Here is a 22,968-nt window from a genome sequence, read left to right as displayed (position 1 = left end):
AGAACCCTCGCTGGCAGTGGCTTTGTAAGAGACAGTTTCTAGCTTAGCTTGTCTCATTCCATCTAATCCTGTGTCATTACTATACTGTGTGTTAACTCTTGTAGCTTTGTAATAGTTCTTGATATCTGGCAGGACGGCGCTCCCCATCTTTTTCTTTTCTAGGACTGTTTTAGCTATTCTTGGCTTTTTATTCTTTTTGTATTTTTAGATCAGGTTTTCAAGTCCTATGACAAATTGGGGCTTTGATTGAATAGCTTTGAATTTATAGATTAATTTGGAAAGAATTTCTAACTTCATCATATTAAATCTTCTCATCTATTAACATTGTATCTTATTAACTTTTTTGTTTTTTACTTAGTAATTTTATATACTGTAAAATTCACTCTTTTTGATATATAGTTTTGAGCTTGGCAAATGTGAAGAGTGATACCATCATAAGACATAGAACAGTTATCCCTGAAAAATTCCCTCCTGCTTACACCTTTGTAAACACTGTACTATTCTTTTTTCTTTTAAGTTAAAAAAATTAAAAAACATTTTTTTATTGATCTTAGAGAGAGAAAGAGAGAGGGAGATAGAAAGAGAGAGAAACATTCTTGTAAGAGAAACATTGATTGATTGTCTCCCGTGCATGCCCCGATGGAGGTAGAACATGAATGGGAATCAAACCCACGATCCTTTGGGGCACGGGAAGATGCTTCAACGAACTGAGCCACACTGGCCAGGGCTCTACTATTGTTATTCCTGGAGACTCCTGATCTGTTTTTCCTTTTCTAGAAGGTCATGTGAATGAAATTAAAAAGTATATAGATTTTGAGTCTGTTTTTTTTTTTTATCCTCACCCGAGGACATTTTTTTTTTCCATTTTTTGTTCCGATAGAGAGGGAGGGAGGGAGGGAGGGAGAGAGAGAGAGAGAGAGGGAGGGAGAGAGAGAGAGAGAGAAAAACATTGACGTGAAAGGGACACATCGAGTGGCTGCCACCCGCATGACCAACCAGGGCTGGGGACAAACTGCAACCGAGGTACGCGCCCTTAGTGGGAACCAAACCTGGGTCTCTCTGGACCACAGGCTGACGCTCTAACCACTGAGCAAAACCGGCCAGGGTTTGAGTCTGGCTTTTGTCTATTGGCACAATTCATTTGAGACTCCTCTATGTTATTGCATTTATCAATACAGTAGTTCCTTCCTTTTTATTGCTGAGTGATATTCCATTGTATGGATATACCACAGTTTGTTTATCCATTCCCCAGTTGAGGAACATTGGGTAGTTTGCAGATTTCAATGGTTATGAATAAAGCTGCTATAAATATTTATATATTGAATTTTTTGGGAGTATAGATTTTTTATTTCTCTTAGATAAATACCTAGGAGTGGGACCACTGGGTTGTATGGTAAGTATATGTTTAACTATAAGAAACTGTCAAACTGTTTTGGTTCCCACCAGAAACGTATGAGAGTTCCAGCTGTTTTTAAAAATAACCAATCTAATAGGATGACAATAGTAACTCTTTGTGGTTTTAACTTGCATTTCCCTGGTGACTAATAATGTTGAATATGTTTTCATGTGCTTATTTGCAGTCCACATATCTGTTTTGGAAAGCATATGTTCAATTTATATGTATATATATATTTTATAAATATATATATATTTTTAATTTGGTTTTCTTATTGTTGACTTTTGAGAGTACTTTATCTATTTTAGATAGAGTCTTTTGCCAGATATATGATTTGCAAATATTTTCTCCCAGTCTGTAGCTTGACTTTTCATTCTTTTAACTATGTGTTTGGAAGAGCATTTTAACATTTTCTTAAGTGCAATTTATTAATTTTTTTATTTGGAAGATTGTCGGTTTTTTTTTTTTTTGTACCTAAGAACTCTTTGTTGAATCCTAAGTCCCAAAGATTTTCTCCTGTTTTTTTCTGAAAGTTTTATACTTTTATGTTTTACATTTAGGTACTTGTAGTCTCTTTTGTAACCAATGAAAAGGTTTTTGTAAACCAAATATTCATTTGAGTGTGGGTTGTCTAATTTAGATATTTTTTTCTGGTTGCTTTGCTTTCTCTTTGTCTTTGTATCTACTATTACTCACCTAGGTATGGATTTATTTAATTTATCCTTCTGGAGGCTAGTACTTTTATAATCTAAGAATTTGTGTTTTATTTATTTTCAAAAGTTCTCAGCTATTGTGTTTTCACATTTCAAATATTGTCTACTTTTTTTTTCTATTTCATCATCCTGGAAGTTATATTAAATGTCTATTGAATCTTTCCCTTCTATCTTTTATGCCTCTTATGTTCTTTTTAATATTTTCTATTCATTTATTTCTCTGTGCTCTATCCAGGGGAATTTTTAACATATATTTTCTAATTTTTGAATGATTTCTTATACTACGTGAACTTTGCTCTTTAACCCATCCATTGAGTTTTAAAATTTAATGCTTTATTTTTAATTTCAAGATGTTCTTTTTAATCCATCTGTTCTTTACAGTATCTTGATCTCATTTTTTGTTGTTGTTGTTGTTGTTAATTCTCACCCGAGTATACTTTGTGCATTGATTTTTTTTTTTTTTTTTTAAGAGAATGTGGAAGGGGGAGAGAGAGAGATGTGAGAGAGACACATCAAATAGTTGCCTCCTGCACATGCCTAACCAAGGCTGAGGACTGAACCTGCAACCCAGGTCTGTGCCCTTGGCTGGGAATCAAACCTGAGACCTTTCGGTACACAGACTGATGTTCTAACCACAGAGCTACACCAGCCAGGGCTCATGTTTTTAAATTTATTTTGAAAATACCAACTAAAATATTGATATGATTCTCATTATCAGCATTTTAATATCTTAAGTTCTTTTGTTTATTGTGATACTTGGTTATTGTTGGTAATACGTTAATGACTTTTAAACTTTTAGAATGTGAGCTTTAATTTTGGGAATTTTATGGAACCTGATTTGAAACTATGTCTTTCAGAGCAGGTTTGTGTTTGCTTCCACCACATGCCTCAGAGATACATCACTAGCATGCATTTCTCTCTTTCTCTTTTTACCCCGTTTTTCAGCTCTAAGCATCCTAGAGCACGTGAATAATATAAATTGGAACCCAGACCCGCATGAAACATGACACTGTGGTTTCAAATTCTCAGGGAAGGCTTTTCCCCACTTGTACCCCAGACGTGTTTTTTATTTTAGCCTGTGCTGTTGGTTAGATGTATTTTTCACCCAGGATGCATCTTTTTGAGGCATCTAGCTTTATGGAGCAAGAGACGGAAGGTTCCTTTCCATCTTGTTGTCTTGTGTGGGTCTGAGGCCTACTCTTCTATCCCTGCATGGGTGTCAAAACCAAAGCCCATAGCTTTCTGAGGCCAGCACATCCTCATTGGCCTCTCTTTGTCACTCCTACCCTTGCCCCCAACTGAGGCAGCTGCTTTAAGGATTTTCAAGGCTTCTGTTCTAGTTTTCAGTGTCCTTTTAATGTCTGCCTACTGGCAGTTTCCCCAGTGTTCTCGTGAGCTCATGTATGTCTTTCTAAGTAGATGGAGGTTTCAGTTTATTCAGTTTTCCGTAGACCCCAAATTGGAATCTAAAAACAATTTTGGATTCTCTAGTCTCAAGTGTAGTGGTTACAAACCTAAACTCTGCAGTCATAGGTTCAAATTGGGTTTTGCTGACCACATTTTATATGATTTTGGGAAAATTAATTTGTGCCAGTTTTCTCATTTGTTTAAACCTTATAGGCACGTTTTAAAGATAAAATATTTCAAGTTCTTAGAACAGTGACTAGCACCTAGTAAGTATTCAATACTTTGTAGGTATTGGTTTTAATTCTTTTTTAAATCCTTACATGAGAACCTGTTTATATTGATTTTAGAGAGGGAGGAAGTGGGGTGGGGAGAGAGAGATGTGAGAGAGATATATCGATCAGTTGCCTCTTGTGCACCCCCACAGGGGATTGAACTCAAAACCAAGGCATGTGCCCTTACTGGGAATCAAACACAAGACCTTTTTGGTATATGGGATGGCGCTTCAACCAAGTGAGCCACCTGCCTAGGGCTGGTTTCAACTCTTTAACTCAATTGGTCAGTCCTTTCTATGTTCTTCACAGAATTCAACATAAAGCGTGGCACATAGGAAGTATTCACAAAATATGTGTTCAATACATTTAGAATGAAGATTTTCCCTCTTTAGGTAGGATAATATACAAATACCTGATAAAAGTTAGAGTAGCATAGAATTAGTATTTCTACTTTTATATTCCTGGGTGATGATTTTTTGGTAAAACAGCAACTTCACAATATTGACATGCTGGTTTTAATACATACATTAATATTACTTTGTTCAAGACTTACTTAAAAGAAAAATATCAGTGATCACTTCAAGTAAGATTTTATTTGAACCCACTAAGCTACAGTTTAAACTCTAGCACATATATTGGTCAACAAGGACACTGATAATTATATAAAAAAGAAAGCCTCTTAAAAGTTGTGATTTGTCTTAAGTTCATGGAAAATAAGTAAGATTTGTCGTAGGTTGGGGAAGAAAGCCATAGATATAGTACAGACTGCTGATTGTAAGTGATTCAGTGTCTGTGAAACTTTACAGTGTTTGAATAATAAATCCTGGAATTTTGATTAGTGTTATTGATCAAATTTGACTTTTATTGATATCAAAATTTTCTATATGACAGACAATGAGTTTAATATGCTAGATTTTTAATGAAATTTCTTTAGTAACAATAGATTTCTCATTCTAAAATTTTTGGCTTATTGTTGCTTATGAATTTAAAAATTTTATTTATTTATTTATCTAATCCTCACCTGAGGACATTTTTGCATTTATCTTCAGATAGAGCAGGAGGGAGAGAGAGGGGAAGAGAGAGAGAGAAACATCGATGTGAGAGAGACGCATGGAGTGGTTGCCACCCACATGACCCCAACTGGGGTATGGACAAACTGCAACTGAGGTACGTGCCCTTAGTGGGAACCGAACCCGGGACTCTCCGGTCTGTGGGCCGACGCTCTAATCACTGAGCCAAACTGGCCAGGGCTGAATATTCTTAAAAGAGCTTATAGTTGTAATTTGTTTAAACATCCCACATGTTTCAGGTAGGGAGTCTAATTTTTAGGGAGGTTTCTATAGGGAATTTACCTTTCCTGGGACTAGCAGGTGTGGGGTGGGGGACATGGGGCAATGAATAATGGAGGTGGAATGTGGCTTTGAGAAGGAAGAAGATACGAAAATCGTATACATAGGCCACAGGGTAGAAGATCAGGAGTGTTAGGAACAGAGAGGCCGGCAGGCAGTGAATGGGTTGGGGAAGAAAAGTGGGGAACTATGGGTAAAACTGTGAAATGGGCAAAGTTTACCTTTTGTTCTTCATTTTCATCTTTTTGCCTTATTACTTCCTGCTCATTCCAAGAGTTAGGATCATATAGGATTATACCTGTGAAAAGTCTTTGTGTACCCCGAAGTGTGCTATCTGAGCATACTGCTAATATCTAGCTCTCTTTTGTATATTCTGTAGTCCTCTGTATGAAATTCCATTCTCCTTTAGCTTTTTCTTGTCTGGGAAACTCTTGATATGGCCATTGATTCTAAATGACAGCTTTGCAGGACAGAGTAATCTGGGTTGTAGGTCACTGCTTTTCATCACCTTGAATATCTCTTGCCACTCCTTTCCGGTCTGCAAAGTTTCTTTTGAGAAATCAGCTGACAGTCTTATGGCAGCTCCTTTGTAGGTAACGAACTGCTTTTCTCTTGCTGCTTTTAAGATTCTCTCTTTGTATTTAACCTTTGGCATTTTTTTTTTTTATCCCCACCCAAGGACATTTTTCCATTTTTTTGTTCAGATAGAGTGGGAGGGAGAGAGAGGAAGAGAGAGAGAAACATCGATGTGAAAGGAACACATCAAGTGGCTGCCTCCCGCACGACCCAACCAGGACCGGGGACAAACTGCAACCAAGGTACGTGCCCTTAGCAGGAACCAAACTCTCTGGACCGCAGGCCGATGCTCTAACCTCTGAGCCAAACCGGCCAGGGCTAACCTTTGGCATTTTGATGATGCTGTGTCTTGGTGTGAACCTCCTTGAGTTCCACTTGTTTGGGACTCTCTGTGCTTCCAGAACTTGTATGTCTGTTTCCTTCACCACATTAGGGAAGTTTTCTGTCATTATTGTTTCAAATAGTTTTTCAATTTCTTGCTCTCTCTCTTCTCCTTCAGCACCCCTATGATGTGAATGTTGGCACACTTGAAGTTGTCCCAGAGGCTCCTTACACTATCCTAATTTTTTTTGGATTCTTTTTGCTGTTCTAGTTGGGTGTTTTCTGCTTCCTTATATTCCAAATTGATGTTTAGCTTCTTGGCTTTACCTACTCTACCATTGATTTCCTGTAAATTATTCTTTATTTTAGTGCATCCTTAATTTCTGACTGGCCCTTTTTTATGTTGTTGATGTTCTTTCTCACTGAGTTCCTCAGATGGCCATATCAAGAGTTTCCCAGACAAGAAAAAGCTAAAGGAATTCATTACCACCAAACCAGTATTATATGAAATGTTGAAGGGTCTTCTTGAAGGCAAAGAAGAACAAAAATATGAACAATAAAATGGCAATTAATACATATCTATCAACAATTGAATCCACAAACACAATGAGCAAGCAGAACAGAAACAGACTCATAGATCCAGAGAACTTTTTGTTGCTTGCCAGATGGGTGGGGGCTGGGAGGGTGGGTGAAAAAGATGAAGGAATTAAGAAGTACAAATTGGTTGTTAGACTGATGAACCTCAAAGGGAAAGGGGAAGGGAGAATGGGATGAGATAAACCAAAGAATTTCTATGCATATATGCACAACCAAAGGACACAGACAATAGTGTGGGGAAGGCAGGAGGGGGCAGGAATGGGGAAGAGGGGGTCAATGGAGAAAAAAGGGAGAAACATCTGTAATACATTCAACAATAAAGATGAGTTTAAAATAAAATAAAATAAAATAAAATTCCATTCTCAGGTAAGATTGGCTAAATTCATTTCTGCCATGATATGCAAAACCGACAAGGCTCACGTGCCCTCCCCCAGCAATTTCAGCATTTTCACAGAACCGTAGAGCCAGAAGGATGAACAGGATAGTATGGGATTTCAGGTTTTACCTAGCCCTTGACAGAGCATGTTTTTGAACAGGGAACCTTCTTTAACACCTCTGAGGTTACATAAAGTAGGCATTGTTTTGTTTGTTTATAAATTGGGCCTTCACTAGTTTCATCCTATACTGGATCTTTCTTCTTCTCTGTGAAATCAGATGGCAGTGCCTTTACCATAGGTCATTGTGCAGAGTGAAGGAGGCCGTGTATGTAAAGTACTCAGCACCGGACATGGCTGTTAGTGATTCCTCAGTAAATGGTGGCTGTAATTATTATCCACTGACTCAGCTCAGTTCCGCTGGGATTTACGTACTAGTTCAGGCGAACAGAGATGCTCCCGCAGTCCTGTGTCCCTGGCAGTTTAATTCACAGCACCACAAACTTCTGCCTTGGAGATTCACAAGGGGCACAGATTACAGTAGGGGAGATTGATTACATGGGTGCAGAGAGACCATGAAACCCTCTAAGGACGGAGCCCCGAGGGGCTGGAGCAGACATTCCTCCCACTGGGAGGGAAAAGGTAGTCCTCTCAGAAGTGGCTCTCTCTCCAAGCATAAGAGAGGAAAGTGGCGGGCTCTCTCTCCCTGAAGCTGTGACTCTCCCTTGGGCTGTGTTCATTTGCTCTGTGATGCTCACTGCCACGTGCCCCATGATCCCTGTTTTCTCCTGACTCAGCCATGGATGTCTTTACTTGTTCTCTCTCAGGAAAACACAGCTGCACCAAAGTGGTGTTTTCAAAATGAACTCTACTAAAATGGAAAGAGAAACCATGATGAAATAGAAAAACTGTGAATAGCATAAAAATAATCACCAAAGCACATAGTTCTGACTTGAAGAATTTCATTAGAAGTACATCTCAATTCAGACTATTCACATTTCTTTTCTTTTCTTTTTTTGTTAATCCTCACCCAAGAATATTTTTTCCATTGATTTTTAGAGAGAGAGAAAGGTAGGAAGGGAGGGAGGAAGGGGGGAGAGAAACATCTATTGGAGAGAAACACATCGATTGGTTGCCTCCCGCATGCATCCTGGGGGCTGGGGATGGAACCTGTAACCCAGGTACATGCCCTTGATTGGAAATTGAACCCGCAACCCATTGATGTGCAGGCCAGTACTCTGTCCACTGAGCCACACTGGCCAGGGCCAGACTATTTACTTTTCAGCTATTCAATAGCCACATGTGCCCATTATATAATATTGGACAGCACAGCTCTAGACCTTTGACTCTTCATCTGAGTGTAAGCACAGGGAAAGGGACCCTCATGTCTCATCCCTAGAGCCTTGCAGAGAGCAGTTTCTTCAGGACTGATTCCTAACTTTTCTCCATTATTGTTAGAAATTGCTAGAGAATGGTGCATATTTCCTTTGTGTAGATTGTTATTTAATATAATTGTGTAATTAAATTGCATTTAATTAAAAAGTGTTATTTTCTGCATTGGCCAGTTTGGCTCAGTGGTTAGAGCGTCAGCCCGTGGACCAATGAGTCATAGATTCGATTCTGGTCAAGGGCATGTACCTTGTTGCGGTTCATCCCTAGCCCTGGTCGGGTCATGTGGGAGGCAACCAGTTGATGTGTTTCTCTCTCTCTTCCTCTTTCTTTCTTCCTCCCACTCTGTATGATGATAAATGGTAAAAATATCCTTGGATGAGGATTGAAAAAAGAAGTGTTATGTTCTTAGAATACTTTAATGCTAGTGTGTGTCCTCACATATACTTCCATTATCTAAAATAGTCTAGAAATTTGAAGTTTAAAACAATGCATTATTTCTTTAAAAATAATTTTTAGATTGATACTGCAATCAAGTTGAACTCTGATAAAGAGGGCCTCTCAGAAAGCAGTAATACAGAGGGGAGTAGAAACAGTAAAGATGATAAAGGGGAAAACTACTCTGAGAATATAAACCTGGCTGAAGAGGGGTCAGATGAAGATTTGAACTTTGTTCAACATCAGACAATCTCTAAATGTTCAGGTAGGTGATTTGCTAATGATAACTACAAATGTTAAAATATTAGAATTAGATATGTTTTTATCAGCTAAGTAGAAATAATTAAAAAATGAGTTATTTTTTTGTGAACACTCATCAGTTATTTAGAAGAATATTAAGGGTCCTTAAGTACACTTAGAAAAATAATACATCATTTAATAAAATTGTTATTGCGGTCATTTTACATTAATCAAGGTGGAAGTATTTCTGCATTTTATTACATGAGTTATTGATTTTTTTGATGACTAAAATTACACAATAAAATATATACTTTTTTAGGGATAATCCCATTTGATCTTAGTAACTTTTGGATTTTAAAAGACTCCTTTTTTATGGTTATTAATACTGGTCACAGTGATTAGATAGCAGTTCTTAAAATGTGGTCTACAGCACTCAGGGGGTCTCTGAGACCCTTTTGGGGGCTCTGCAAAGTAAAAGCTACTTTCATTATAATACTGACATCATATATCAGTTATAAAGTTTATCACAATACTGAAAATATCTATTTGCCTTCTTGCCCCCTGAATGGACATTTGCACTGATGGTACAGAAGCAGTGCGGGCAAAACTGCTGGTGCTTTAGCATGATCCAAGGCAATGGCATCAAATTGCACTATTAGTCATTGTATTCTTCATGACCAGGCACTGGCAGAAAAAAGAATATCCAGTGTCACTCAAGAATGTCTTCGGAGTAGCCCTGGCTGGTTTGGCTTAGCGGTTAGAGCGTCGGCCTGTGGTCCAGAGAGACCCGGGTTCGATTCCCGCAAAGGGTGCGTACCTCGGTTGCAGTTTGTCCCTGGCCCTGGTTGGTCGTGTGGGTGGCAGCCACTCGATGTGTCCCTTTCACATTGTTGTTTCTCTCTCTCTCTCTCTCCCCCTCCCACTCTATCTGAACAAAAAATGGAAAAAAATGTCCTCAGGTGAGGATAAAAAAAAGAATGTCTTCGGAGCAATAGAAATTAATAATTTTATTACATCTTTACCTTTGAATACAAACTTTTAAAATATCCTGTGTGGTAGAATGGGAGGCACATATAAAACAATTCTGCTGTATACAAAATGTGAAGATTGTGTAGAGGAAAAGTACTTGTGTGATAGTTTAAGTTGAGAGTTGAAGTGGCCACTTTTTAAATGGAACACCATTCTTACTTGAAAGAATGACTGACAAAAACTATTCTCTTTCAGACTTGGGTATTTGGCATTCATTTAAAAAATATATGTTTTCCATTGCTGTTTTAGAGAGAGGAAGGGCTAGAGAGATAAAAACATCAATGTGAGAGAGAAACATTGATTGGCTGCCTCCTGCATACCCCTATTGGGGATTGAGCTTGAAGCCTGGACACATGCGCTGACCAGGAATCGAACCGGGACCTCTCAGTCCATGGGATGTTGCTAAATCCATTGAGCCACACCGGCTGGGCTGGCATTCATTTTTTTAAAAAAATGAAGTGAGCCTGTTACCTCAAAGAAGACAACTGACAGTATTTTTTGTCAATAATAAAATTTGAACTTTCTAGTGAAAGTTAGAATTTTAGAAAACTTATGTATGTCCATGTGATCTTGACAGCTTCCCAATACTTAGACTTTTCTAGTAAAAATCGGTGGCCATATTAACGTGTGTGTGTGTGTGTGTGTGTTGTATACTGAAATATGTTAACATTTGAAAGTCTACATAATCCAGTGAACCACTGTTTTCCAGGTGACCAAGGGAGGGTAAAAGATGCACTTAACATGAAAGATCGATCCATGGATTTTAATGGAACAAATATAAAAAGCTCACTAGTATGGTTACAGATTTTGCATTACAACTAATCTTTTAGAGACCAACCCTTGTTGAATTTTGATATAGTGTCAAAGAAGAATATTCACCATTATCTGAAAAGGCTATATATTTCTCTTTTTCTTTCCTACTATATCTCTGTGTGAGGCCAACTTATTTTTCATACTTTAACTAAAATAACAGATTGCTATAGATTGACTTTAGAAGCAAATATGAGAATTCAGCTGTCTTCTATTAAGCCAGATTTTGAAAAATTAAAACAGTGTTAATCTTCTCAGTATTTTTTTGGAAAATACAGTTATTTGTTAAAAATATTATATTTATGTCAACATATAATTAATATAACATGTTTATTATTTTAAAATAAATATAAATATTTATAACATTTTTTAGTTTTGATTTCCAATATTGTAATTATCAATAGACATAACTCACATAAACAAAAGCTACTTTGGGTCCTGAGTAATTTTTAAGGCTATGGGGAAGCTGAGATTTATATACTGTGAAAACTCATTTAGAATATGTTTGGGATGAGATTAGTTTTCCAGGTAAGGCCAGGGGATTCAGAACTACAGTTATCAGGAAACAAAGTATCGTAGTTGAGATTAGCTATCACCCAGTTTACATTGTATTGTTAATATTGTTTCAGTACTGCATGAGTTACTTCAAAATGCCTGCTCTATAGACCACCTATGTACATGGAGCCTGAGAATGCTAGGATTTGCAGTTGGGAATTAGAACTAGAGGCTGTTGCATTTGAAGTGTGTAAATAAGCATTAAGATTTACTGAGCTTCCTTTTTAATATGATCATTATTCTTTTAAAAAAAATTCTCACCCGAGGATATTTTTTCCATTGGTTTTTAGCTAGAGTGGAAAGAAGGAGGAAGGGAAAGAGAGAGATGTGAGAGAGGCACAGTGATTGGTTGCCTTCCACATTGGGGGCCAGGGATTGAACCTGCAACCTAGGCATGTGCCCTGGACCAGGAATCGAACCTGAGATTGGTCTATGGGCTAATGCTCTAACTACTGAGCCAAACTGGCCAGGGCTCAGTATGCTCTTTGTTTTTTTTTTTTTTTGTTTTTTTTTTTTATCCTCACCTGAGGATATTTTCCATTTTTTTGTACAGATAGAGTGGGAGGGAGAGAGAGAGGAAGGGAGAGAGAGAGAAACATCGACGTGAAGGGACACATCGAGTGGCTGCCACCCGCACAACCAACCAGGGCCGGGGACAAACTGCAACCGAGGTACGTGCCCTTAGCGGAAACCGAACCCGGGTCTCTCCGGACCGCAGGCCGACGCTCTAACCGCTGAGCCAAACCGGCCAGGGCTCAGTATGCTCTTTGGATAAGCTTATTTGCTCTGAAAATATTTTATTCTCCTTAAAGAGGAAGTAATATACATTATAGAAAAACATAATTGGACTCTTTGAATTTTCAAAAGTCACAAAATTTGGCCTTTCTTAGCATAATATGCATTTCTAATTATCTTTCTAATGATCTAAACTAGACTTTAGTATTTGAGCTCATTGCCAGATTATCATCTTTCATCAGGCTTCACAGAGGAAGTATCGCCTGGTGGTGAAGAGCTTTGGCTCTGGAGTCAGACAGATCTGGGTGGAAACTGACTGCCATTTAATAGTGATATCATCTTGGATATGTATGTAACTCAGTTACAAATTAGCCTCAGTTTACAAATTTATAAAATGGGGACAATAATATACCACTTCACAGGTTTATGATGAGGATTAATGAGATAATGCATGTAAATAAAGCACTTAACACTGTGCCTGCCTACTAGGTAACTCTATAAATGTTAGCTGCTATTATTTTATTATTATTATTATTTTTCCTTTTTTAAAATTTAATTAATTAATTTTTGTTACACATGTTTCTCCCCCCCCCATTCCCCCTTCCTCCCTCCTCCCCGCCCTGTCCCCAGCTTTGTTGTCCATGTCCATTGTTCATGCACACATGCATATAAGTTCTGTGGTTTATCTCTCCCCCACCACCCCCTTTAGCTGCTGTTATTAACATCATTAAACATAACTTAAAACTTGAGTGATGAAAGTTCTTTTGGGTCCCTAATTTTAAATAAGTTACTACCAATCATCCACAACTCAAAAACATTTTTAGGTACTTCAACAAAATAGAACAGGTGGGAGGGGCATAGATAAAAGGTGTTTGGTTACGTGGAGTACTTTCCTGAATTTGTTTCTATATGTTGGAACGGTTTTGTGTCACTTATGACAAGCTCTACTTTACTGTCGCTATTGTGTACTTGCCTTCTCTTTCCATTAGTCTGAAGCAGCTTTAGGATAAGGTCTTTGTCTTATTCTTTATTTGTTAATTATGAATGTAGAAGGTATAGCAGAATGAAGGAGAAAGAATTTGGGATTTAAAATCATACAAGACCCACTTCTGGGTTCAATGCTATAATTTATTAGCTATTTAAAAGGACCCAGTTATCTCAAATGTAAAATAGAGATGTGTCTATTTCTATTTGTTAGATAATTATATGAAAAAAGACACGTGAAAGCATCTTGTAAATCCAGATACTTGACCCCAATGTTACTTGTTATCATCAGCCATAAACGTTTGTTGAATGAAAGAAGAAATAGTAAAAACAAAACAAAACAAAGCTTTACGGTTTGCTAAACTTCAAGCTTATTTCTATTTTCAACACAATATAGATGAACCTGAATTAGAAGAATTAGATTGTAAACTTCAAGATGCTATTCAGAAGATGAACAGGCTTGATAAAATATTGTTGAAGAGACAAGATAGAGAAAAAGAAGTTAAGAAGCAAGGTCTAGAAATGAGAGTAAAGCTATGGGAAGACCTTAAGGTAAGAATTATATAAGCACATGCTGACATGTAGGAAGCAGTTTCCTCTGTGATGAGTAGGAAAAGCACGGACTGTGGTAGTTAGGAATGTGGTCTGCCTTTGTTGATTTATTTTGTGGAGGTAGCTGATGTTCCAGCATTCCAGATTTCAGGCACTGCACTGGCACCAGTGTGTTCATTCCCATGGACCGCCCGGTAGGCCTCTTACTAGTGTCTGGCAGGGGCTCCTCCATTTCTGGACAAGAAAGGGGTATGATACCTACTTTCATTAAGTGTGCATATGTGCTTTTTTTTTTCAACAAGCTTACATTTTGGAGAGAAATATACAAATACACAAAATTTAACCTGCTGTTTCTCATTATTATTTGAGTAAACTTTTGTGACCAATAAGTGGGGGAGTTTATGATTTCACATGCTGGCCAAGATCTCTTTGGAAAGCTGTAGAGTGCATGAGGTTCGGGACTATGCTCTCTTTGCTTCTGTCTCAATATTTCTAGTGTTGGATTAACTTCCCTTGGCCTTCTTGGACCTCTTCTTCTCTGTATTATTGAGGGGTAGATGTTGACCAGATGTTGGCACTGATATGATGTATCCTATTGGCTCACACTTGAACTTTTCCCCTCAAAGGAGAGCACTTTTAAGGCAAGGAACATTGAAATAACTGGCTGTTTTATTAAATTCCTTCTTGATCATTTGCCTGACTTTGGAGGAAATTTCCCAGACAATAATGTGAACTAATAATAAGGTAATTAAGAATACTTTTTTACAAGGTTCCCAGGATGATCATTGGGCTGGAAAGAAGAAAGCAACATGCAAAATGCAGTGCTTTAAAGTAGAGAATAATTTGTGTACATTTTAACAGAAAAAAAAAATAGCCTATCACTTATTCCTGTTGAATCTCAAAGCAAATTTTTCGTGCTTGGAAACAAGAATTATAACTGGAAACATAATAAGATACAGTAGTAATCTTGAAATGTCAGAAATGTTAATTTGATAATGTACTTTTAGATTACTCATTAGTTAAGGAAATATTAAACAGAAACTTAAGAATTTTTTTTTTTTTTTTATCCTCACCCGAGGACATTTTTCCATTTTTTGTTCAGATAGAGCGGGAGGGAGAGAGAGGAAGAGAGAGAGAGAGAAAAACATTGATGTGAAGGGACACATCGAGTGGCTGCCACCCTGCATGACCAACCAGGGCCGGGGACAATATGCAACCGAGGTACATGCCCTTAGCGGGAACCGAACCCGGGTCTCTCTGTACCGCAAGCCGACGCTCCAACCGCTGAGCCAAACTGGCCAGGGTGAAACTTAAGAAATTTTAAGCAAGGCAATTATGATGTAATGGTAGACATATATTCTTTTTTTTTTTTTTTTATCCTCATCCGAGGGCATTTTTCCATTTTTTGTTCAGGTAGAGTGGGAGGGAGAGAGAGGAACAGAAAGAGAGAGAGACAGAGAGAGAGAAACATCAACGTGAAAGGGACACATCGAGTGGCTGCCACCTGCACGACTAACCAGGGCCGGGGACAAACCGCAACCGAGGTACATGCCCCTAGCGGGAACCGAACCCAGGTGTCTCTGGGCCGCAGGCCAACGCTCTAACTGCTGTGCCAAACCGGCCAGGGCTAGACATATATTCTTACTCTATTTGGGAATACTTGTTGACAGAATTTTGTGGGGACAGGAAACATTCATAGATTTCCTAATTAAAGGAATAAAAATGACCTGAGTCTTCTTGTTTGTGTGTACATGATTGGAAACCATGTGGAAATTTAACAAAATATCAGTGTTGCTTTCTTTTCTCATATTTAAACTTTCATTTCTCTTTCATTAGTCTGCAGAAAATAGTGAAGCTTTGCCAAGTAATGAAGAAATAGAAAATACAAAAAAGTTTTTAGCTTTGTCTACTACATCAGAAGAAACTGTTGGTGGGTAAAATGGATTCATCTTTATTTTTATTTCAGTTATAGAATATTTGTTTAAGGTAAAATTTCCAATTCAGTTATTATTTCTTTTTCTTTGTGAGTTTAACTCTTTTTCTAGAGGAAATGATCACATTAGGTAGGAACTACCTTGAGTTTAGGTATGCTCAAGGGTGAGGGGGGCAAGGCAGTGAACAATAGGGAAATAGACAAAGTATGTCTTTGCCTTTACTCCCTGTGTGTCTCATTAACCTCTAGACACCAGTTTATGGAGATAGTCCCCTGATGGTGTAGGATTCTCACCAGGTATCTTACTCAGGCCTCTGCAACCTTTTCATAAAAATCCATTACTAACTTGTTCTACTTCCTATTCTCTCAAAGTCCTGCCTTTTTGAGACCAGCGAATTAGTTTTGCACAGATGTTTTTACTTCCCCTCTTGTCTGTATGTATATTTGTCATTCCTCTCCTCCTCCTCATCTTCCTTTTTGTTCTCTTCTTATTTTTCTTCTTATACAGAACTATTATAGAGTCATATAAGCTACTTAACCTACTTATGTAGTGGTGAACATTTTAGGGACTGGGAAGCAGTTGGTATTTTTTGGCAGGACACTTTTGAAATTCTTTTTAAAAAGTTTATTTTTATTGATTTTTAGAGACAGAGGAAGGGAGAGGGAGTGAGAGATAGAAACATTGATGTGAGAGGGATACATTGATCACTGCCTCCTGCATGCCCCACACTGGGGATCGAACCCGCAACCTGGGCATGTGCCCTGACTGGGAATCGAGCCGGGACCTCTCAGTCCTTGGAACGATGCTTAATCCACTGAGACACACTGGCCGGGCCACTTTTGAAATCCTTTAACCTACATCACTCACATAAGTGGTCATCTAATATTGCTTGGGCATTAGACTGGCTCCAAGCAGGAGCCTCTGATTTTCCTGAGAATCCTGGAATCCACTTGTTTTTTACAAAATGAATGTCTAAACATTTTAGAATACCAAGAACCTGATCCAGGCTACTGCAGGTCTTTAGCATGAACTTTGATGTGGATGAAATTCCTTCAGGTTTGTTCCTTTCCAGACCTAGCATTGAGAGCTCAGAAGCTGCTTGGGTCTGTCTCCATGCAGAGAGAAAATGATGCTGGCTAGTTTCCGCCTGTAGTGAGATCAACAGTGTCCTACTAAGATTCATGTCCACTTGCAACCTCAGAATGGGACCTCATTTGGAAATAGGATCTCTGCATATGTAATTAGTTAAGATGAAGTCATACTAAATTAGAGTGGGCCCTAAATACAGTAATTGGTGTCCTTATAAGAAGGGCACAGAGAAACAATGACACAGGGAAGAAGGCCATGTGAAGATAGAGGCAGAGATTGGAATAATGTAACTACAAACCAAGGAACACCAAGGATTCCAGAGCCACTGGAAGCTAGGAAGAGGCAAGAAAGGATTCTTTTCCAGTGACTTCAGAGGGAGCGTGGCCTGCCAGCACCTTGATTTCAGATGTCTACCTTCCACAACTGTGAGAGAATAAATTTTAGTTATTTTCAGCCACCCAGCCCATAGTAATTTGTTACAGCAACTCTAGGAAATGAACACACTGACTATTCCAGCTATCTTAGTGCAGGCACCAGACATGTGAATAAAGGAACAACTTTGGACAATTCATTTCCTCCCTAGCAAAGACCATTTAGAGAATAGCCAAGGGTTGACATGTGGCCCTGGGTACATTGCTCTCCAGATATCTCTAGCCAAATGCAGCCACCCTATCTGAGGCCCCATTCATGATGGAACAGAGACAAATTGTCCCTGTGGTGTCCCTCAAATTGCTGACCCACAGAATCATGAGCAAAGTAAAATGGTCATGTTTTATGCCTCTGTATTGTTTTTTTAAAAACCTTTTTATTTTGAAATAATTTAAAACTTACAGAAAAGTTACAAAATAATACATAGTGTTCCATTATATTCCTCACCCAGGTTCTGCTAATGTTAGCATCTTGTATTACCATAGTACAATGTTAAAACTAAGAAATTAACACTGTTACTTAAACTAGAGACCTTCTTAAAATTCATCAGTCTTTCCACTAATGTCCTTTTCATTTTCTAGTATCCGATCTAGGACTCCATGTTGCATTTAGTGTCCTGTCTCTCTAGTCTTCTGCAGTCTGTGGTAGTTCCTCAATCTTTCCTTGTCTTTCATGATCTTGACATGTTTGGAGAGTATTGGTCAGTTATGTTATAAAATATCTTTTAATTTCAGTTTGTCTGATGTTTTCTCTTGATTAGATGGAGGTTATGCATTTTAGTAAAGAATACCCCAGAAGTGGTATGTTCTTCTCAGTCACACTTGGGGTACCTGATGTTGTTGTATCTTATTACTGGTGATGTTAACCTTGAAAAATTGGTTAAGGTGGTGCCACCTGGCTTTCTCCACTATAAAGTTATTGTTTTTCCTTTTGAAATGAATAAATATCTTTGGGGAGATACTTTAAGACTATGTAAATGCCCTGTTTCTTCTCAAATTTTCACCCACTACTTTTAGCATCCATTAGTTCTTACCTGCAATAATCTTTACTGTATGCCACTAAATTTTGGGTGACTTTTTAATGCAGCAATAGATAACTGGAGTGATTTGCATCAGTGTTATTTTTAATGACTGTATATTAATCCACTATATTGATGTACCTTCATTTGTTTAACCAATACCCTGCTATGAAACATGTAGATTATTTCCTCTGTTTTTAAATTTTTTTCAAATTATATATAATGCTGCAATAATATCCATAGGCAGTTATTTTATTATTACCTTCTGTGGTCAGTTGAAAAATATGCTTCCCTTTCTCTGCCCATAAGAGGTATGCATGTCAAATCCCTGGAAGCTGTGAATTTTACTTTATTTGGAAAAGGAGTCTTTGCAGATATTAAGTTAAGGATCTTCAAATGAAATGATCCTGGAATATGGAGGTGGGCCCTAAATGCCATCCTATGTATCCTTATAAGGGAGAGGCAGAGGGAGATGAGACTCACAGTAGAGGAGAAGGCAGTGGAGATTGCAGTGATGTGGCTTCAAGCCAAGGAGTGCTGGCAGCCACCAGAAACTGGGTGAGGTCAGGAACAGAATCTCACCCAGGGCCCCTTGAGGGAGCATGGCCCTTCTGACATCTTGATTTGGACTTCTGGCCTCCAGAACTGTGAGAGAATGCATTTCTATTGTTTTTGTTGTTGTTAATCCTCACCCGAGGATATTTTTCCATTGATTTTTAGAGATAGTGGGAGGGAGGGAGAGAGAGAAAAACATCCATGTGAGAGAGACAACAACTGGTTGCCTACCACACTATCCCAACTGGGGGCCAGGGATGGAACCAATAACCCAATACATGCCCTTGACTGGAATCGAATCCACAATCCTTCAGTCTGTAGGCCAGTACTCTAACCACTAGGCCAAACTGGCCAGGGCAAATTTCTGTTGTTTTTAAGTGACCAAGTTTGTATTGATTTGTGACAGCAGCTATAGGAAACTAATACACCTTTGAATAAATCCCTATAAGACAAACTACTTAGTCAAAGGGTTGGACTTTTTAAAGATTTTTATCCATATTGATTTATTGAAAGGTTATACCAATTTAGACTCCCTCCAACTCCCTGTATCTGAGTATTTTTTTCCTGTGTATTCACAACATCAATGGATTTTTATAATTATTTTAAAACTCTGTTTATATACAATGGAATCACACTCATTTGTTATCTCTCAGGGAGGTTGAATATTCATTCTTTTGTTTAGCCATTTTGTTCAAAGTATTTTCTTATAATCCTTTGTATTTCTGTGATATCAGTTGTTACCTCACCTGTTTCATTTCTGATTTTATTAATTTGGGTCCTCTCTCTTTGTTTCTTGTAAGTCTGGCTAAAGGTAACCAATCTTGTTTATCTTTTCAAAGAACCAGCTCTTGGTTTCATTGATCTTTTGTGTTGTTTTTTTTTAGCCTTTATGTCATTTATTTCCACTCTGATTTTTATTAAGTTGTTCCTTTTACTTACTCTGGACTTTTCTTGTTGTTCTCTTTCTAATTCTTTTAGTTGTAGGGTTAGATAGTTTATTTGAGTTTTTTTTTGAGGTAGTCCTGTAATGCTATGAACTTCCTTCTCAGGACTGCTTTCACTGTGTCCCACAGATTTTGGGTTGTTTGTGTGTTCATTATTGTTTGTTTCCAGGAAGTTTTTGATTTCTGCCTTGATTTCATTGGTAATCCATTCATTGGTTAATAACAAGCTGTTAGGCTCCATGTGTTTGAATGTTTTTGAGTTTTTTTTTTTTTTTAGTGTAATTGATTTCTTGTTTCATGCCATTGTGATCTGAGAAGATGCTTGATATGATTTCAATCTTGAATTTATTAAAGCTTATTTTGTGTCCTAACATATGGGCTATCTTCGAGAATGATCCATGTGCACTTGAAAATAATGTACACTCTGCCACTTTTGGATGGAATGTCCTGTAAGTATCAATTAGGTCCAGCTGATCTAGTGTGTCATTTAAGACCACTGTTTCTTACTGAATTTTTGGCTTAAAGATCTGACCAGTGATGTCAGTGGGGTCTTAATATCCCCTACTATGACTGTGTTGCTATTGATCTCTCCCTTAAAGTCCATCAAGAGTTTTTTAATATACTTTGGTGCTCCTGTATTGGGTGCATATATGTTAACAAGGGTTATATTCTCTTGTTAGATTGATCCGTTTAGTAATGCTCTTATTTGTCTCTTGTTATGGCCTTTATTTTGAAGTCTATTTTGTCAGATATAAGTATTGCTACTCCAGTCTTTTTCTGTTCCATTTGCATGGAATATTTTTTCCCATCCATTCACTTTTAGTCTGTGTGAATCTTTTGTTCTGAGGGTCTCTTGTAGACAGTATATATATATATATAATATATATAAATATATAATATTTTTTATCCATTCAGCTACCCTATGTCTTTTGATTGGAGCATTTAGTCCATTTACATTTAAGGTTATTATTGATAGGTACTTATTTACTGCCATCTTTTCCTTTATAACTATTTAGTTATATATAACTGTCTCTCAATTTCTTCTTCTTCTTAAGGCACTCCCTTCAACTTTTCCTGCAGTCAGCATATGTATTTTATTTTATTTTTTAGTGTTTTTTAAAAAAATTTTTTATTAATTAATTTTTGTTACAGATGTTTCTCTGTTTTCCCCCACTGATTTCCCCCTCCCCCTCCCTCCCTGCCCTGTCCCCAGCTTTGTTGTCCATGTCCATTGTTCATGCACACATGCATATAAGTTCTGTGGTTTATCTCTCCCCCACCACCACCGCTTCTGGGGATTGTCAGTCTGTACCCCACTTCCACGTCTCTGGGACTACCTCATTTCTCAGACTGTTATGTTCATTATATTCCACAAATAAGTGAGATGATATGATACTTGTCTTTCTCTGTTTGGCTTGTTTCGCTTAGGATGATACTTTCCAGGTCCCTCCATGTAGTCTCAAAGGATAAGAGGTCTTTCTTTCTTACAGCTTCATAGTACTCCATTGTGTATATGTACCACTGCTTCTTTATCCATTCGTCTACTGATGGACACTTGGGCTGTTTCCAGATCTTAGCTATTGTAAATAGTGCTGCTACGAACATGGGGGTACATATATTCTTCCTGATTGGTGTTTCAGGCTTCTTAGGGTATATTCCTAGAAGTGGGATCACTGGGTCAAATGGAAGTTCAATTTTTAATTTTTTGAGGAAACACCACATTGTTGTCCATAGTGGCTGCACCAGTCTGCATTCCCACCAGCAGAGTACTAGAGTCCCCTTTTCTCCACACCCTCGCCAACACTTGTTGTTTGATGATTTGTTGATGGTGGCCATTCTGACAGGTGTGAGGTGATACCTCATTATTGTTTTAATTTGCATCTCTCTGATGATTAGTGATGTTGAGTATTTCTTCATATGTCTCTTAGCCATTTGTATGTTCTATTTGGAGAGGTGTCTAGTTCCTCTGCCCATTTTTTAATTGGGTTCTTTGTCTTCCTTTTGTTGAGTTGTATGAGCACTCTCTATATATTGGAAATTGACCCCTTATCTGATATATCCTTGGCAATTATGCTCTCCCATACAGTGGGTAGCTTTTCCATTTTGATGATTGTATCTTTCACTGTGCAGAAGCTTTTGAGTTTGATGTAGTCCCATGTGTTCATTTTCTTCTTTGTTTCTCTTGCCTTAGGGGATGTATCAGTGAAAATTCTCAGCATATGTATTTTAGAAAGCAGAAGCTAAAAGCTGATTTCACTAATGGATGAGGCAATTGATGAGGGGATCAATGATGGTCTTTTGACATTAACCTTTTCATTCACAGAGTTTGCTGCCAATTGAACTTTTGGTCCCAGAGGGCAAGACTTTTGTTTTCAGATGCCCTTTCTTCAAAATTAAATGGAACTATCAAATACATTAATTTTTAAAGCTCATGACATGTATATTTGGCTTAAACATACAGTGCTGTATTTCTGGAGTCACATGACTATTGTAAGCCCTATGGACAGTTACAGTCATGTTATATTAGTACCAATGTTCTAACATGGAAATTAGTTGGACTTCATGAGCTGAAAGCTAGAGACACTAGGGGCTTGAAAGTTATGTTCAGAGAGAATCATTGCTTTAAATGTTATCACGTTCGAGTCTCTATTTAGATTTTGAATTTGTAATCAATGTATTACATACTGGCAAAGCAGATAAGGTTTATTTATATTTATCTGTATTTCATTTAAATTATTTATGTGTGTATTATTTATTTATATTTATACGATTTATAAAATTGCTTTATTATGTATTGGTGGAGCAGATAAGATGCAAAAGCAGGGTTGATGTACAAGAAATGGGAATAAAAGACAGTTAGGTGAACCAAATATCTATTGTCCCTTGCTCTTATTACCATCTGTCTTGATTAGCTCACGCTTGACCAGTTTACCAAAATGATTAGACAACGTTATTGTATTCCTGTTTCTTTGGATTTAATTAGAATACATTTTTTTGTTGACTGGTCTTTTATAGAAGGCAAATTCCTTAATGAAATTTCCTGCTGGCTCTTTATATCATAGGTATGTATTTAGCAGTTACATATTCTAATTTTTAAAACTCTTTAAAACCAAAAGAGATAGTATTTACTTTAGAGTACATTATTAGCTTAATTACACATTTTAAAAATATTTTACATGACATAATTATTACCTTATTCCAAAAGAGGAAACTTTTGGAATCTTTGGTTAATAGAGGTATTATTAACAGAGTATGAAAGAAA

At 37.5% G+C, this 22,968-nt stretch overlaps 1 protein-coding gene across 1 annotated transcript in view; it reads left to right on the top strand.

Annotated features, from left to right (window-relative positions):
• The window catches only part of FSIP1 (fibrous sheath interacting protein 1), a 204,348-nt gene that overhangs the window by 8,790 nt on the left and 172,590 nt on the right, over positions 1 to 22,968 (top strand). Inside the window, exons 3-5 of the mRNA XM_036247677.1 lie at positions 8,914 to 9,097; positions 13,583 to 13,737; positions 15,574 to 15,667. Coding sequence (XP_036103570.1) covers positions 8,914 to 9,097; positions 13,583 to 13,737; positions 15,574 to 15,667 — 433 coding nt within the window. The remainder of the gene's footprint in view (positions 1 to 8,913; positions 9,098 to 13,582; positions 13,738 to 15,573; positions 15,668 to 22,968) is intronic.

Source organism: Molossus molossus, unplaced genomic scaffold (genome assembly GCF_014108415.1).
Source record: "Molossus molossus isolate mMolMol1 unplaced genomic scaffold, mMolMol1.p scaffold_m16_p_1, whole genome shotgun sequence".
NCBI lineage: Eukaryota > Metazoa > Chordata > Mammalia > Chiroptera > Molossidae > Molossus > Molossus molossus.
This window is presented reverse-complemented; position numbering and strand designations above follow the sequence as displayed.